The sequence below is a fragment of the Hemiscyllium ocellatum genome, chromosome 8, assembly GCF_020745735.1.
Source record: "Hemiscyllium ocellatum isolate sHemOce1 chromosome 8, sHemOce1.pat.X.cur, whole genome shotgun sequence".
NCBI classification, from domain to species: Eukaryota; Metazoa; Chordata; class Chondrichthyes; order Orectolobiformes; family Hemiscylliidae; genus Hemiscyllium; species Hemiscyllium ocellatum.
In genome coordinates, this window is record NC_083408.1 from 29199375 (window position 1) to 29215160 (window position 15786).

Genomic DNA, 15786 nt, shown 5'->3' on the forward strand with positions numbered 1-15786 from the left:
AGTAATTTGCAAACGCTTGAAAATTGACCGAGCGGCGAAGACTTTCTTCTGGGCAATGGGGTTGGACTGTCCACTCGACAACATGATCACGTGATGTGGTCAATGCACCATATACATTTGGATCCCAGGCAGAGAGTCTGAGTAATAGATTTTGACGATGAGATCTTCTTTAGGATTTTCATACAATAAATTTTATGTTTTCATATAATAAATGTGCTATTAATACAAAATAGCCGACGTCTAAATCAAAGACATTCATCTCAAATTGTTAAAGCATGTTGTTTAAAATATGGGTCAAGCATTAGATCCCTATCAAGTCGAAGATTTTAATTCAAACAAAGCATAGAGATCCAGAACAGTTGACAATTTGGCTAATTTCATACTTGCAATGAATCTACAGAATTCCTAAAGGGGGGTGAGGGTGGGGGTGGGGGTGGGAGAGCAGCCAGAAGGCTGATACACATCGATACTGATGACAAAGCCAGGAAAAGGGGCGAGGATCTGAAAAGAAAATATAGGGACTGAGTTTGAAAGCTAAAAAGGCAGGACCAGCAGGGGAGTAATCCCAGGATTGCTAACAGTGCCATGGGCTAGTGTTACGGGCGAAGAACAGAGAACGAGCTGAAGATGTAGCTGCAAGGCTGGTGTAGGAGGGAGGGTTTCAGATAAGTGGATCATTGGGATATCCTTTTGGGGAAAGTGGGACCTGTACCAAGAAGGATGGGTTGCACCTGAACTGGAGGGGTCCCAATATTCTGGGCAGGAGGTTTGCTTAAACTAGTTTGGCAGGGTAGGGGGCAGGGGAACCGGAGCTACAGACCTGGGATGTTGTAACTAGTGAACAGCTAGATACAGCGTGCAGAGAATCTGTGAGGAGGGATAGACAGTTGATGGGGCAAAATTGCAGTCACTATGATGGGTTGAAATGTGTCTATTTTAACGCAAGAAGTATCAGGAACAAGGGTGGTGAACTTAATGCATGAAGCAGTACTTGGAACTATGATGTTGTGGCCATTACGGAGACTTGGAGAGATCACAGGGGCAGGAGTGATTGTTGGACGTTCCAGGGTTTAGATGTTTCAAAAGGAATTGGGGGTAGGATTGGGGTAAAAGAGGTGGGGGAGTAGCGTTGCTAATGAGGGATAGTACCACGGCTGCAAAAAGGGAGTTCTTTGAGGAGGGTGGTCTACAGAGTCAGTATGGGTAGAAGTCAGAAACAGAAAAGGAGCAGTCACTTTATTGGGAGTGTTCTACAACCCCCCCCCCCCCCCCCCCATAGCAACATAGACACAGAGGAGCAGATTGGGAAGCAGATTCTCCAAAGGTGCAGAAATAACAGGTTTGTTGTCATGGATGACTTTAACTTATCTGATATTGATTTGAGTCTCCTTAGTTCATGTAGCTTGGATGGAACAGAGTTTGTCAGGCGTGTCCAGGAAAGATTCCTGACTCAACATGTAGATGGGCTGACTGCAGAGGAGGCGATATTGGATTTGGTGCTTGGCAACGACCCAAATCACGTGTCAGATCTATCAGTGGCAGATCATTTCAGTGATAGTAATCACAACTTCCTGTTTACTATAGTCATGGAGAGGGATAGGAGCAGACGTATGGGAAGATAATTAATTCTGAGAGGAGGAATTACAATGATATTAGGCAGGAACTGGGGGGCTAAATTGGGAACAGATGTTCTCAGGGAAATGCACGACAGAAATGCAGAGGTTGTTTAGGGAGTACTTGTTGATTGTGTTGGGTACATTTGTCCCACCGAGGCAAGGAAGAGATGTGGGGTGATAGAATCTTGGGTGACAAGGGACATCTAGTCAAGAGGGAGAAGGAGGTTTACTTAAAGGTTGAGGTAGCAAGACCAGGCAGGGCTTTACAGAGTTACAAGTTAGTCAGGAATGAACTGAAAAATGGACTTAGAAGAGCTAGAAGGGGACATGAAAAATCTTTAGTGGATAGGATTAAAGAAAATCCTAAGGCATTCTACACTTATGTGAGGAACAAGAGGATGGATCAGAGTGAGGGTAGGACCAATCAAGGGTTGTGGAGGGAACTTGTGCCTGGAGTCAGAGGATGTAGGAGTTGTCCTGAATGAATACTTTGCTTCTGTGAACATTCTGGAGAGGATCTTGACGTTTATGAGGACAACGTGAAACAGACTGATATGCTTGAACAGGTTTATGTAAAGAAGGAGGAGGTGCTGATAATTTTGAACAAAATAAGGATAGTAAGTCCCTTGAGCCAGACTAGATACACTCAAGGTTACTACAGGAAGCAAGGGAAGAGATTGCTGCACTTTGGCCATGATCTTTGTGCCCTCACTGTCTACTGGTGTAGTGCCAGATGATTGGAGGATGGCAAATATTATTCTCTTGTTCAAGAAAGGGAAATAGGGATAACCCTGGGAATTCTTCGAGGAGAAGGTGAGGACTGCAGATGCTGGAGATCAGAGCTGAAAATGTGTTGCTGGAAGAGTGCAGCAGGTCAGGCAGCATCCAAGGAGCAGGAGAATCGACATTTCATGCAAGAGCCCTTCTTCAGGAATTAGGAAAGTGTGTCCAGCAAGCTAAGATAAAAGGTAGGGAGGAGGGACTTGGGGGAGGGGTGTTGGAAATGCGATAAGTGGAAGGAGGTCAAGGTGAGGGTGATAGGCTGGAGCGGTTGGGGGTGGGGCGGAGAGGTCAGGAAGAAAATTGCAGGTTAGGAAGGCGGTGCTGAGTTCGAGGGATTTGACTGAGACAAGATGGAGGGAGGGGAAATTAGGAAACTGGAGAAATCTGAGTCCATGTCCGTTCCGTAGACAGGTGCTGAGGAAGGAGATGTCCATAGACAGGTGAACTCAAATTTCTCCAGTTTCCTCATTTCCCATCCCCCCACCTTGTCTCAGTCAAATCCCTTGAACTCAGCACCGCCCTCCTAACCATTCAATCTTCTTCCTGACCTCTCAGCTCCCACCCCGCTCCGGCCTATCACCCTCGCCTTGACCTCCTTCCACCTATCACATTTACAACGCCCCTTCTCCAATTCCCTCCTCCCTACCTTTTATCTTAACCTGCTGGACACACTTTCCTCATTCCTGAAGAAGGGCTCATGCCCGAAATGTCGATTCTCCTGCTCCTTGGATGCTGCCTGATCTGCTGCGCTTTTCCAGCAACACAATTTAACCCTGGGAATTACAGACCAGTCAGTCCCATATCTGTGCAAAGTATTGGAGAGGATTCTGAGAGACAGGATTTATGATTACTTGGAAAATCAAACCTTGATTAGAGATAGTCAGCATGGCTTTGTGAGGGGCAGATCATGCCTCACAAGCCTTATTGAGTTATTTGAGAATGTGGCAAAACAAATTGATGAAGGTAGAGTAGTGGATGTGGTATGTATGGATTTTAACAAGGCGTTTAATGAGGTTCCCCAGAAAGGCCCATTCAAAAAGCTCATCCAGAAAATCAGGACGCAGGGGTTGCAGGGAAACCTATCTGTCTGGATAGGGAATTAGCTAGAAGACAGAGGGTGGTGGTAGATGGAAAATATTGAGCCTGGAGTTTGGTGACTAGTGGTGCTCTGCAGCTACCTGTTCTGGGACCTTCGCTCTTTCTGATTTTTATAAATGACCTGGATGAGGAAGTGGAACGGTAGGTTAGTAAGTTTGCTAATGACACAGAAGGTTGACGGAGTGGCGAATAGCCTGGAGGGCTCCTGTAGGTTGCAACGGGACATTGGCAGGATGCAGAACTGGGTTGATCAGTGGCAGCAGGCGTTCAACCTGGAAAAGTGTGAAGTGATTCATTTTGGAAAATCAAATTTGAATGCAGAATACAGGGTTAAAGGCAGGATTCTTGGTAGTGTGGGGGAACAGAGGGATCTTGGGGTCCATGCTCATAACTCCCTCAAAGTTGCCATCCAAGTTGATAAAAAATGAGGTCTGCAGATGCTGGAGATCACAGCTGCAAATAGCATTGTTAAGAAGGCATACAGTGTGTTGGCTTTCATTAGCGGGGAATTGCGTTTAAGAGCCATGAGATTATACTGCAGCTCTATAGAGCCCTGGTTAGACCACACTTGGAATATTGCGTTCAGTTCTGGTCGCTTCATCATAGGAAGGATGTGAAAGCTTTAGAGAGGGTGCAAAGGAGATTTATCAGAATGCTGCCTGGACTGGAAGGCATGTTTTATTGAGGTAGGTAGAGGGAGTTAGGGCCTTTCTCATTGGAGTGAAGAAGATTGACAGGCGACTTGATAGAGGTGTTTAAGATGATGATGGCGTAGGGTGAAGTCAGAGACTTTTTCCCAGGGCAGAAATTGCTAACACAATGGGGCATAATTTTAAGGTAATTGAAGTAAGGTTTAGGGGACATGTCAGAGGTTGGTTCTTTGGTCAGAGAGGTGGTCGAGTGGAGTGTATTGCCAGCGATGCGAGTAGAGTCGATATGTTAGGGACATTTAAGCGACTCTTGGATAGGCGCATGGATAATACTAAAATAAAGGGTATAAAGATTAGTTTGATCTTAGAGTCGGATGAAAAGTCAGCACAGCATCGAGAGCTGAAGGGCCTGTACTGTGTTGTACTGTTCTATGTTCTAATGAATGCATGGTGCAAGTAAATTATACGATCTAGCAACAAGGATATTTTAACGAACGATACCGTGAGTTCATGAGATGATTTGATGGTGAGAGGGAATGCTAACCAATGTTTTTGACACGTAGTATCATAGCGTCAAGTGCACTTGGAACATAAAATCGTCGTATATACAGTATCAACATGATATACTTCTAGATATATGGAACGAGTGCTAGTCCTTCGAGTGGGCAAACTCCTTTATTGGTTCCCGATCTTTCGAACAGAAGGCTGCTATATAAACGGAGATGGGTGCATTCATGTCAACTTCTTAAAATCTTCGGGTAAAAAATGAGGTCTGCAGATGCTGGAGATCACAGCTGAAAATGTGTTGCTGGTTAAAGCACAGCAGGTCAGGCAGCATCCAAGGAATAGGAAATTCGACGTTTCGGGCATAAGCCCTTCATCAGGAATGAAGAGAGGGTGCCAGGCAGGCTAAGATAAAAGGTAGGGAGGAGGGACTTGGGGGAAGGGGCGATTGAGATGTGATAGATGACCTGGGGGGTGCAGTGAGAGAGAGACTCACTGAAATCCTTGTAGAGGGAGGAAGAGAGCTTCTTCAAGGAAGGCATCCTTGCAAGAGGATTCGCAGTAGGTTAAAATCTTCGGGTAAAAAATGAGGTCTGCAGCAGTAGGTTAAAATCTTCCTTGAAGAAGCTCTCTTCCTCCCTCTACAAGGATTTCAGTGAGTCTCTCTCTCACTGCACCCCCCAGGTCATCTATCACATCTCCATCGCCCCTCCCCCAAGTCCCTCCTCCCTACCTTTTATCTTAGCTTGCCTGGCACCCTCTCCTCATTCCTGATGAAGGGCTTATGCCCGAAACATCGCATTTCCTATTCCTTGGATGCTGCCTAACCTGCTGTGCTTTAACCAGCAACACATTTTCAACTTCTTAAAAAATGAGCTGCCTTGTAAGGAGCTGGAAGGCTTCAAAGTAATTGACAGCATTACGTCGCGATGAATATTTCTAACAAGATGGTATTCCTTTCGATCACGAGGGTTATCAGTTAACTGTCGGGAGCAATCGTAGCGTACGGAAGTAATGCGTTGCTTCCGAGAGAATGCAGTGAGTTCTGGACTGACGGCCTCCCGTGCAATGCAGGGACATTACTGTCAGATCAATGCTGGAATGTTTTCCCATCGTTTTAGCGATACATACAGTATCGATAAGGAACAAGCTAATGGCAAGGTGTCCCATGACATGGTGATGATGTGGGCCTTATAGGTCTGTCATTTGGTGAGGAGTGGGGGTGGGGGACGTGGGAAGGGGAAGGCAGTTGGAGCCCCTTGAAGTAGCAATGAACGTTTGGCTGCAGCCATTGGCTTACGGGATAATTATCCTTTTGCAATCCCTGTATAAAGATTGTCATTGGAATCGGAAAGGGCGGCATATTGTCAATTTCATTTCCGATTGAGTTGCCCATAATACAGTACATTGCCAGCGCTGTCCCCTCTTCCCACACAGGGAAATGAGCTGCAGTCACTATATCTGAAGGCACTCAATAGTGGGGACATTTATTTCATTTCATAGGAAGGCAGAATAGAGACAGAACATGATTGCAAAATAGCGTAGTGAATATTTCTTGATTTTAAGGCGACTAGATGGTGATGGAGTGACGTGTAATGTCAGCCTTGTAGAGGCGCGTTCAACCACCAGCCATCGAGAAATCATTTGTTTACAGTTACGACCCCATCTCCGGGGCTTGAACCACCGATTCTGGTAAATTTGTGCAGAATTAAATCTTTGCTGTCTGACGTGGCAAGGACCTGGCAGTTAAAATACTGAGGTAGGAATTCGTTCTGGAAAGAGAGGCTGCCATTCTTGGTTCGGATTTCGGAACAGAGGTATATTGTGGTTCCTTTCCGGGAGAGATAACACAGTGTTTCTAGTAGAGCCGGGTGGGCCACGGAGCTGTACGTAATATCCGAGCCCAGGATGAAGTCATAGCCAGTGGGGAAGTTAGTGTGGTCTTCCCCCCAAGTCAGGGGACGGGCCTTGATACGGTGTCTACATGCAGCTGGGACGTTGATGGCGATGTTGTTATCGATTTGCTTCATGACAATCGATTTATCTGTTATAGTGACATCTCCACCTGAGTGGGACAGAAAGAAAGTAATGAAATCAATCAGGGTTCATTTCGAAATGCATTCAACTACAGGGCACATTGGAGTACAAAAAACGACTCCAATGAAGACCTGTTCATGCAGAGCCAGGTTCAGATGCTCTGCCGGGGGTGCTCTGGAATGGGGCTTGGCCTAAGCCATATCCTTTGAAATCACCAAAACCCCAGCACAGTAGCTCGATTGCTTATCTGCGCGACAGTAGGGAACGCTTGGTTTAATGTGAATTTACAGTCCTGACAATGATGCCTAGCCTCACATAAAACAAAACCCTTCAGCTTATTAGGCTCTTTGCAATACTTACATCACAACATCTTCAATTTTTTTTGTGAAATATTCTACATTCGTTGATTCCTCTGCACGGATGCTGCCAGACGTGGTGAGTGTTTTCCCCCACCCCCAGCGATTTCTATTTGCGTTGCGGAGTCTTTTGGGTCTCCATGTTCGTGTACAATTGATGAACCCATGTTTTAAAATGAATTTCCTCACAGGACGAGAGTGTTGTTGGCAATGTCACTCCTAATTGCGTTTGAGAGGGTAGTGGTGGCAGTCCACGCGATGAAGGTGCTTATGGTGTCCTAGGCAGCAAGCTTTCCTGGATTTGAGGCAGCCAGTCTTGAAGGAATGGCGAGATGGTTTAAAAGTAAAGATAAGAATCGACGTTTCGGGCATGAGCCATTCCTGAAGAAAGGCTCATGTCCGAAACGTCGAGTCTCCTGCTCCTTGGATGCTGCCTGACCTGCTGCGCTTTTCCAGCAACACATTTTCAGCTCTGATCTCCAGCACCTCCAGTCCTCACCTTCTCCTAAAAGTCAAGGTAACACTTGCCTTGCAGGAGTGCTGAGTGGTGGCGATCTCATCCTTCTGCAGCCTTTGTCCTTCCGGCTAGCAAAGACCAAGTCCTGGCAAGTGCTGTCGAAGAGGTAATTGGTCATTTTCCGTCACGTGCTTTGCACAGCAGCCGTTCGGCTGGAGGCTGTGGATGCTCACAGTTGTGGATGAGGCAACATTAGAGCTGGTTGGTTTGACTTAGATGGTGTTGAGTTTCCTTAGCGTGTTGGTGGAACTATACTCATGGAAAATGTAAATGGATCAATCAAACGCAATTAACTTCTGGTTGGTGGACTAGCTCTGAGGAGTCTGGCTCACCCACATCCTTGTCTTTTTTTGTCGCCATAGTATTCCAGTGACTGGTTCAATTAAGTTTCTGGCCAATGATGACACGAAGCACTGTATAATCATCAGTTAATGTCGTCACATCTAATGCTATGTTAAAAGAACTTTCATTGATAAAGCTGCAGAACATTGTTGGGTCGAAGTGCTTGCTCTGTTAGGTTGAGATGATTGACTTCCAACAACAACTCCCACCTTACTCCGTGCTAGGCTTGCATCTGACCATTGGAGGGTCTTCATTCTGATTCATACTGACACCAATTTTGGCAAACCTCCTTCTAATCGCATTTCGTGAAAGTTGACTTGATATTAAGAGCAGTCGCACTCACCTTAACTTTATAATTCAGTACATTTTGCCCAAGTTTAAACCAAGGCAGCAATGAGCCTTGGGAGCGGTAGTTCCTGACTTAATTAGCAGGGGTAAACAGGTTATTGGAGAAAAGTACATCTTAAATTCGCGGTTGACACTAGTTGGTTGGATTGGACCAACCATGGTATGTACTGAAAAGACAAGATGTGGCTGGAAACTTTTCACGTAGTGGGCGTCAACGCGCTAATCTTTCAGTATCTCTCCCTAAATATTTCACATTCTCGGTCTTAGAATTTAAAATGCCTTTTCAAATCTATATCTGAGAAATTTCTTAGTTGCCCATTTGTATTTCTAGCTCTTGAAAGGTTTGATGTGTTCTGCTCCGCTGAAATGCCGGTGACTTCTCCTTAGTTAATGAGGCTATGTAAATGCAAGTTATTATTGCGGTTTGCATTCCATGTGCAATTATCAGAAGCCTAGCATTGAAATCACAAATTCAAAAGCAGATCACGTTTCACCCTCTGTTATATTTGTCATACTGTTTTATGTGGATACCTGCACTAAATGCTACCAACTCATCACTGCGTATGGCTTCATTGTTGTATTCTGCCGAATATTTGGTTTCGCAGGCTTGGTTACTTTCTTGTTTGCATAATTGTGTAATCTCAGCCGGAAATATCGATCTTTCAGATATCATCGCACCAAAAACTTGCATTTATATAATGCCATTGACAAAGGTCGCAGGCGTATCACCAGTCAAAATCTGACATCGGGCTGCGTTGTGGGACATGTGTTACAGACGAACAAAGGATGGCTGATGAGGAAGGGTTGTAGGAGCAATTTTCAAGCGCAAAGAGAGTTGGGTAGACAGAAAGGATGGGGTTAGGATTTCCAAACATCCAGTCGAAATAAGTCTGTAAGTTAGCTCGGTCAGCTTGAAGGCTTGTTTTCAGACGTTTCGTCACCATACTGAGTAACATCATCAGCGAGAGTCTCTGGTGAAGTTCTGGTGTTATGTCCCGCCTCTCTATTGTTAGGTCTTGGTTTCTTAAGGGGGGTTCCGGGTTTTTTCAAGGAAAGGTAGATAGGGTCGAAATCGATGGAGAATCTTTCAGACACTGAAAGATGTAAATCGATTGACAAGACACATGCAAATACTGAAAAAGAAAACTACATCGGACAAATTAGCAGGAAACATGAACACCAACTGGCCACCAAAAGACACGAACCTCTATCACTCGTTTCTATACATACAGACAAAGAAGGACACCACTTTGACTGGGACAACACACACATCCTGGAACAGGTGAAATAAAGACACGCACGAGAATTCTTAGAGGCATGGCATTCTAACCAGAACTCCATTAATATACACATTTAGACCCTATGTATCTTCCCTCGAAAAAAAAGAGCCGGAATTGACATATTCACCTTAAGAAACCAAGTCCTGTAAGCAGAGAGGCAGGACATACCACCAGCGTGTCACCAGAAGCTCTCACTGATGAAGTTACCCAGTATGGTGACGAAACGTCTGAAAACACATCTTCGAGCTCAGGAGCTAACTTATATACTTATCATCGACCAGAGCTACAAATCTTCTCAAAACCGCTTATCCAGTAGAAATGCTAATTCCATACTCTCAAGCTGAGTCAGTGTCAAATAATAACTGGTTCACGTCCAATTTGCACACATAAATCTATTACAACACTGATAGTAAAATAAACAGGTGACCTGTTTTAATGACACCGGTTAAATGATAAATATTGGACAGGCGGTAAGAAGAGAATAGTATGTTATTCCCCCTCGATAATGAGATAATTTCCATTCAGGACTGGAGCCGTATGACGTGGTCATGGAGTATCGATGATTAAATGTTTGCTTGAAGAAGTGGGCTTTCCAGAGACACTCGTGTCTAATAAGGAACGTCCAGAGTTTAGGCGGCCACTAGCATTAGAGTGATTCACATTGAGGTTGGGAAAGTTGGAGAGGCCAGATGTAGAGTAGTCTGAAATTTTGTAGCAATGGGGTGATTACAGAGGAGCCCAGAGGGTAGTCCATAAAGGGATTTGAAAATAAGGAAGACAATGTTAAATGGAAGCATAATTTATCCGAGAGCCAATGTGGGCGTGGGGTTGATTCACTGTTGATAAACTGTGGAAATATTTCTAACTCGTTGAATGGACTGAATCCTTTAGATGTACTTCTATCAGCTCGGCTTGGGGGAGTCGTGGGACTATTAGTCAATATACCCCATGCATCCCAGACTGACCACACGCACTTCCACGACAACGGGACCCCTGGCAATTATTGCTCGTGCTACTTACTAACATTACCAAGGTGATATTGTACTTGTAGCTCTTCAACTTACCAAGTAGAGTTGTTAAAATTCCCACGATTCCGGTGCCCGATCCCAGCTCAATCACCTTCTTCCCAATAAAATTGATATTCTCTTTCTCAAAGTACTGGCAAAGAAAAATGCCCTGAAATGATGGAACGTCCGGATTAAAATAGACCCATTCAGCAAGTTATGCAAATCGCTTATGTACCCGACGCCATCCGTGAATGAAATCGAAGAACCGAGGCGAAAAAAAGTCTACTGAGGTGAAAGCTAAACAAACAAGTACGCTAAATTTAACGGAATGATCGCTTCTACTTACTGCATCCCAAACATAGGCAGAATAGCCAAGATTCGCGTTGATGAATCGATTAATCTTCAGATTGAATCCGCAGAACTGATATGCATTCTCCAAAATCACCATACTGTTATCAGTGTCCCCCTCCTTCGTGGCATGGTCATTGGACTCTCCCTGGCTCTTTGTCGCCATCTTCTAAGCTGAAATTGCTCTGATTGTGATGGATTTTTAGTTCCGGCTCCAAGTCTTCAGCTCTGGGAAGCTTCCTGTAAACTTGTGAACTTGCATTTATACATCAGCGCTAGAGATCTTGGGGCGGCTCATACTTCCTCACAGCCAATGACATGCAACCACACATGTAGGCATACTCAACTACTAACTTTGTGAACAGCATGCCCTTCGAAGCAACAATCAGACAGATACCCAGCTGGCATGTTTGGGTTGGGCTAGGGCTGGGGTCAGGGTTTGGGGGTGTGAGTGGGCAGGGTCTGATAGCCAGGATTCCTCCATTAATCTGCTACTTGTAGTAGCGTAATGTTAAAAGCTTAAGGTTGAGTGCTCCTGTGTATGCCCTGCACTGTGTCGCCATTGTCTTACCAGAACATAGGGTTGCTCTCTTATTTGAGAGAGACAGTTGGTGGTGATTTAAACCACCATACCTCAGGCAAGGGGAGAGTTTGAGAAGCAGACTCCTTCATGGTAACCTCAAGTATTGATGGGAAATTGAACGCTGTTTGCATCACACTGCTTCACAAACCAACTGTCCAACCAGCTGAGCTAAACCGACCCCCAGCGTCCCGCAGTATGAGAGCAACTTCTTCCCTTGCAATACTCAGTCAGATGCGGCAGCAGAACTGTGATTCCGCCCTGTTCAGGATGAAGTCCAGGATGCCACTACCGAGCCAAGTTAGCTCTGTAATTTGAATCACTTTTTTTTGTTACACCCATACTGCATCATTTCCAAGCCTCTTGCTGTTAAATTGCAACGTTTAGTTGCCAGCGCTCTCCATTAAGCGGAAAGGGCTGGAGGTTTTATTGGATACAGAAAGATTACTATGTCAAATCCGCAGGAAGAACTGGTCACACTGCAGAAGGCAAGAGGGTAATTTACAAGGCTGCTACCAGACATGGATAGGCAAAGTGGAAATATCTGGGGTGATTGTCTTTGAAATTTGGGAGGCTCAGAGGAGATTTACTTGAGTTTTGCCAATTTATGAATTGCATTGAAAGGAACTTATCTCCATTGATAGGCTGTCCGTAGTCAATAGATGTAGACAGGAGTTTTGAGCTTCGTTTTCGCTCAGAAGACACGAGTAAAGCAACTGCCTTAAAGAGTTGGCAAATGCCTCAAACATCATTGCATTGTAAACCCATGAAATGCTGCCACCTACAGCCCAGGAGCCGACATGAACAATAGGGTCTTCCTGCGTTGTAAATTTTCTGTGCTTCCAAACTTTTCGCTTTCGTTCCTTTGGATGATCAATCCGCCGACTCATCATATTCGCCGAAGCAATTAGAAATGAACTCTGCTTTCATCTGCGCATTGACATTATTTAACACCTACGAATATTGCTGGCATTTGTCCTCCCTGTGCTGTGTAGGCCTTGAAACATGCAATTTAGAACGCCTGCCTGTCCTTCCCCAATCCCTGTGATGGTCACTTTTAGTCTAAGATAACAGACCAATTCCCCCCGATTGTCACTTCTTGACCCTGCACAGATTTTAACTGGCACCTCCTTTGAATGTCGGAACTGTCCCAACACTGACCTGTATGGAAAATAGGCAAACAGGAAACCAACCTGTTGCAATAGTACCGGATTTTTCCTAGCATTATGGAATTAAATTGCCTCTGCTCAGAACTGTTCCAAGCTTTGCTAGGGGTTTCTATAAAACAACGACGACTTCAAATTATCACCGATGTAGAAAGGTATATGTGTAATTCAGTTACCTGTGCAACTATAGTAACACGTGTTGAAACTTCGACATCTATACAGAAAGGATAGAAAGATATTGGATGGGAACAGCAGAACTTTGCTGGCCACTTAGCTGGTTTTAGACGATAGGAAACGTTTAATCCCTTGACACCTCGTATACTGCTCTATTGAATTATTTCTCTTTAACTTCCAGACACAGTTGCGTTCCAATACATACAATGGAAGGCCAGTCAATTTGCTCATTCCCTTTATCTAAAGTACTTGGACTTAATCCATTTTTTTATATAAAAACGTCCACTTTCCAACTATGCAATTTTTTCATCGTAGATCTGTAATATTGATAAAAGTATTGACCGTCTTGCATTCTGTATACACCTTTTGGGTTGTTATAAATTCCAGGGAGAGCACCCCCCCCTCCCACCACATGCTCTTCAAGGGTCTCTGTTTAATGTAATTTCTATCAATGAATTTCACATTGGACCACTCCCATATTTCAAAAGGTATCTACTTTTAGTTTGATCTATGACTGACATTTTAAAAATATTAAGTTCCAAACAAAACAAAAAAGGCGATTCTTGGGAGCGAAGTTACCTCAAATGTGTCAACAATTAACTCATAGAGCAGTGCCATGATGAATTTGAAGGGATTGACGTGAGCTGGTGTTTTGCACTGACGATAACGTTTTATTGTAGTTACTGAACAAGGAAGATGTATCAAGCTCAGAATTCCTAGGAATTTGCATGACGTGTATTTTCTTCTCTGCAAACGCCAATTACAGACGTGAATCCATAATTATGGGAGATATGTTTGACAATACAGCGATTGAGAGACAGAGGATTTTATGTGTCCTTGATAATCGAACGGCTAGAGCACATTTTCTGCCCAGCGCGAATTGTAACGATTGACCAGTCCATGAAACCGTCTTTTGTGCTGCACTTGTACTTAATGTTGCTACAACCTCAGACTTACTATGTGGTGAAGAAAAGTACAAGATATAGTGTTCTCAAGTTAACAACTACACTTGACGTCAATACAATATTTCCGGAACCTCCTTGCGTTGACAATTACCTCATTACCGTGCCCTCTCCGTCAAACCCCACCACAGTTTGCGAAGATGCATCTTTTTCTACTGTCTCTCCATTCCAGGATATTAATGCTATAGGAAGAACAGAAAGGGAGGCAAGAGATTAGCATTGTTTTTGATTATAATAAAATTAGGGCTGTACTTAGGGAGGATATTCCTGCGAATACGTCCAGGGAGGTCATTTGAGTAGATCGTAGAAGTAAGAATATAGACTCTCCCTATATTCAGCAGGAAATTGGAAAATAACTTTGTAAGGAGATCTCAATTATCCATAAGAATAATAGGATGATTATGGTAGGGAATTTTAATTTTGTAAACATAGACAGGGACTGCCATAGTGCTAAGTGCTTGAATGGAGAGGGATTTGTTAAGTGTGTACAAGAAAATTCTGTAATTCGATATGTAGATGTATCTACTAGACAAGGTGCAAAACTTGACCTACTAGTGGGAAATAGGGCAGGGCAGGTGACCGAGATGTCAGTGGGGGAACACTCTGGGGTCAGCAACCATAATTCTACTAATTTTAAAACAGTGATGGAAAAGGATAGACTGGATCTTTTAACGTTTAAGTTCTAAATTGGAGGAAGGCCAATTTTGATGGTATTAGGCAAGTACTTTCAATAGTTGATTGGGAGCGGATGTTCGCAGGAAAAGGGACGGTTGGAAAATGGGAAGCCTTCAAAAATGAGATACCTAGAGTCCAGAGACAGGATGCTCCTGTTCAGGTGAAAGGCAAGGTTGGTAGATCTAGGGAATGCTTGATGACTACAGAAATTGAGGGTTTGATGAAGAAAAAGAAGGAAGCATATGTCAGGTGTAGACAGCAGAGATCGAGTTAATCCTTAGAAGAATATAAAGGAGTACACTTCAAAGAGGAATTAGGAGGGTAAAAAGAAGACATGAGCTAGCTAAAGCAAATAGGTTAAAGGAAAATCCAAAGGAATTTTACACATGCATTAAGGACAAAAGAGTAACAAGAGAGAGAATGAAGCCCCTTAAAAATCAGCAAAGCCATGTGTGCACAGAACTGCAGGAGATATTATACAAGCATTTCACATCGGTGTTTGCTGTAGAGGAGGATTGGAAGATACAGCATGTGTGGAAATAGATAGTGACATCTCGAAAAATGTCCATATTACAGGGTAGGAGGTGCTGGATGTCTTAAAACACATAAAGATTGATAAATCCGTGGAACCTGATAGGTGTTCCCTAGAATACCGTGGGAAGCATGGGAAATGATTACTGGGTCTCTTGCTGCGATATTTGTGTCATCGATAACCTAAGGTGAGGTGCCAGAAGACTGGAGGTTGGCTTATCTGGTGCAACTATTTAAGAAAGGTGGTCAGGAAACAACAGAGAACAATAGACCAGTGACCCTGACATCAGTAATTTCTGACATTAGTCAGGCTCACTGGTCTATTGTTGGAGGACGTCCTGAAGGACAGGACTTACATGTATTTGGGAAGGCAAGGGCTGATTAGGGATAGTCAACATGGCTTTGTGCTTGGGAAATCGTGTCTCACTATCTGAGGTTATTTTCCTGGAGTTTTTTGAAGAAGTAACAATTAGGATTGATGAGGGCAGAGCAGTGTATGCCATCTACATGGACTTCTGTTAGGCTTTCAACCAACTTCCTCACGGTAGACTGGTTAGCAAAGTTAGTTACATGGAATGGAGAGGGAACTAGCCATCTGGGTACAGAACTGGCTTGACGGTAGAAGACAAAACGTGGTGGAGGGGGATTGCTTTTCAGACTGGAGGCCTGTGACCAGTAGTGTGTCACAAGGATCGGTGCTGGGTCCATTTCTTTTTGTCATTCATATAAACGATTTGCATGTGAATGTAGGAGTTATAATTAGTAAGTTTGCAGATGATACCAAAATTGGAGATGTAGTGAACAGCAAAGGA

At 44.0% G+C, this 15786-nt stretch overlaps 1 protein-coding gene across 1 annotated transcript; it reads right to left on the minus strand.

Moving 5' to 3' along the window:
* Positions 1 to 6291: 6291 nt before the first annotated feature.
* On the minus strand, positions 6292 to 11052 carry LOC132818049 (EEF1A lysine methyltransferase 3-like). Its single transcript, XM_060828658.1, has 3 exons — positions 10885 to 11052; positions 10596 to 10707; positions 6292 to 6716 (listed from the first exon to the last, which is right to left on the minus strand). Exons 1-3 carry the CDS (start codon positions 11050 to 11052, stop codon positions 6292 to 6294), a joined length of 705 nt encoding a protein of 234 aa, XP_060684641.1.
* Between the last annotated feature and the right edge of the window lie 4734 nt (positions 11053 to 15786).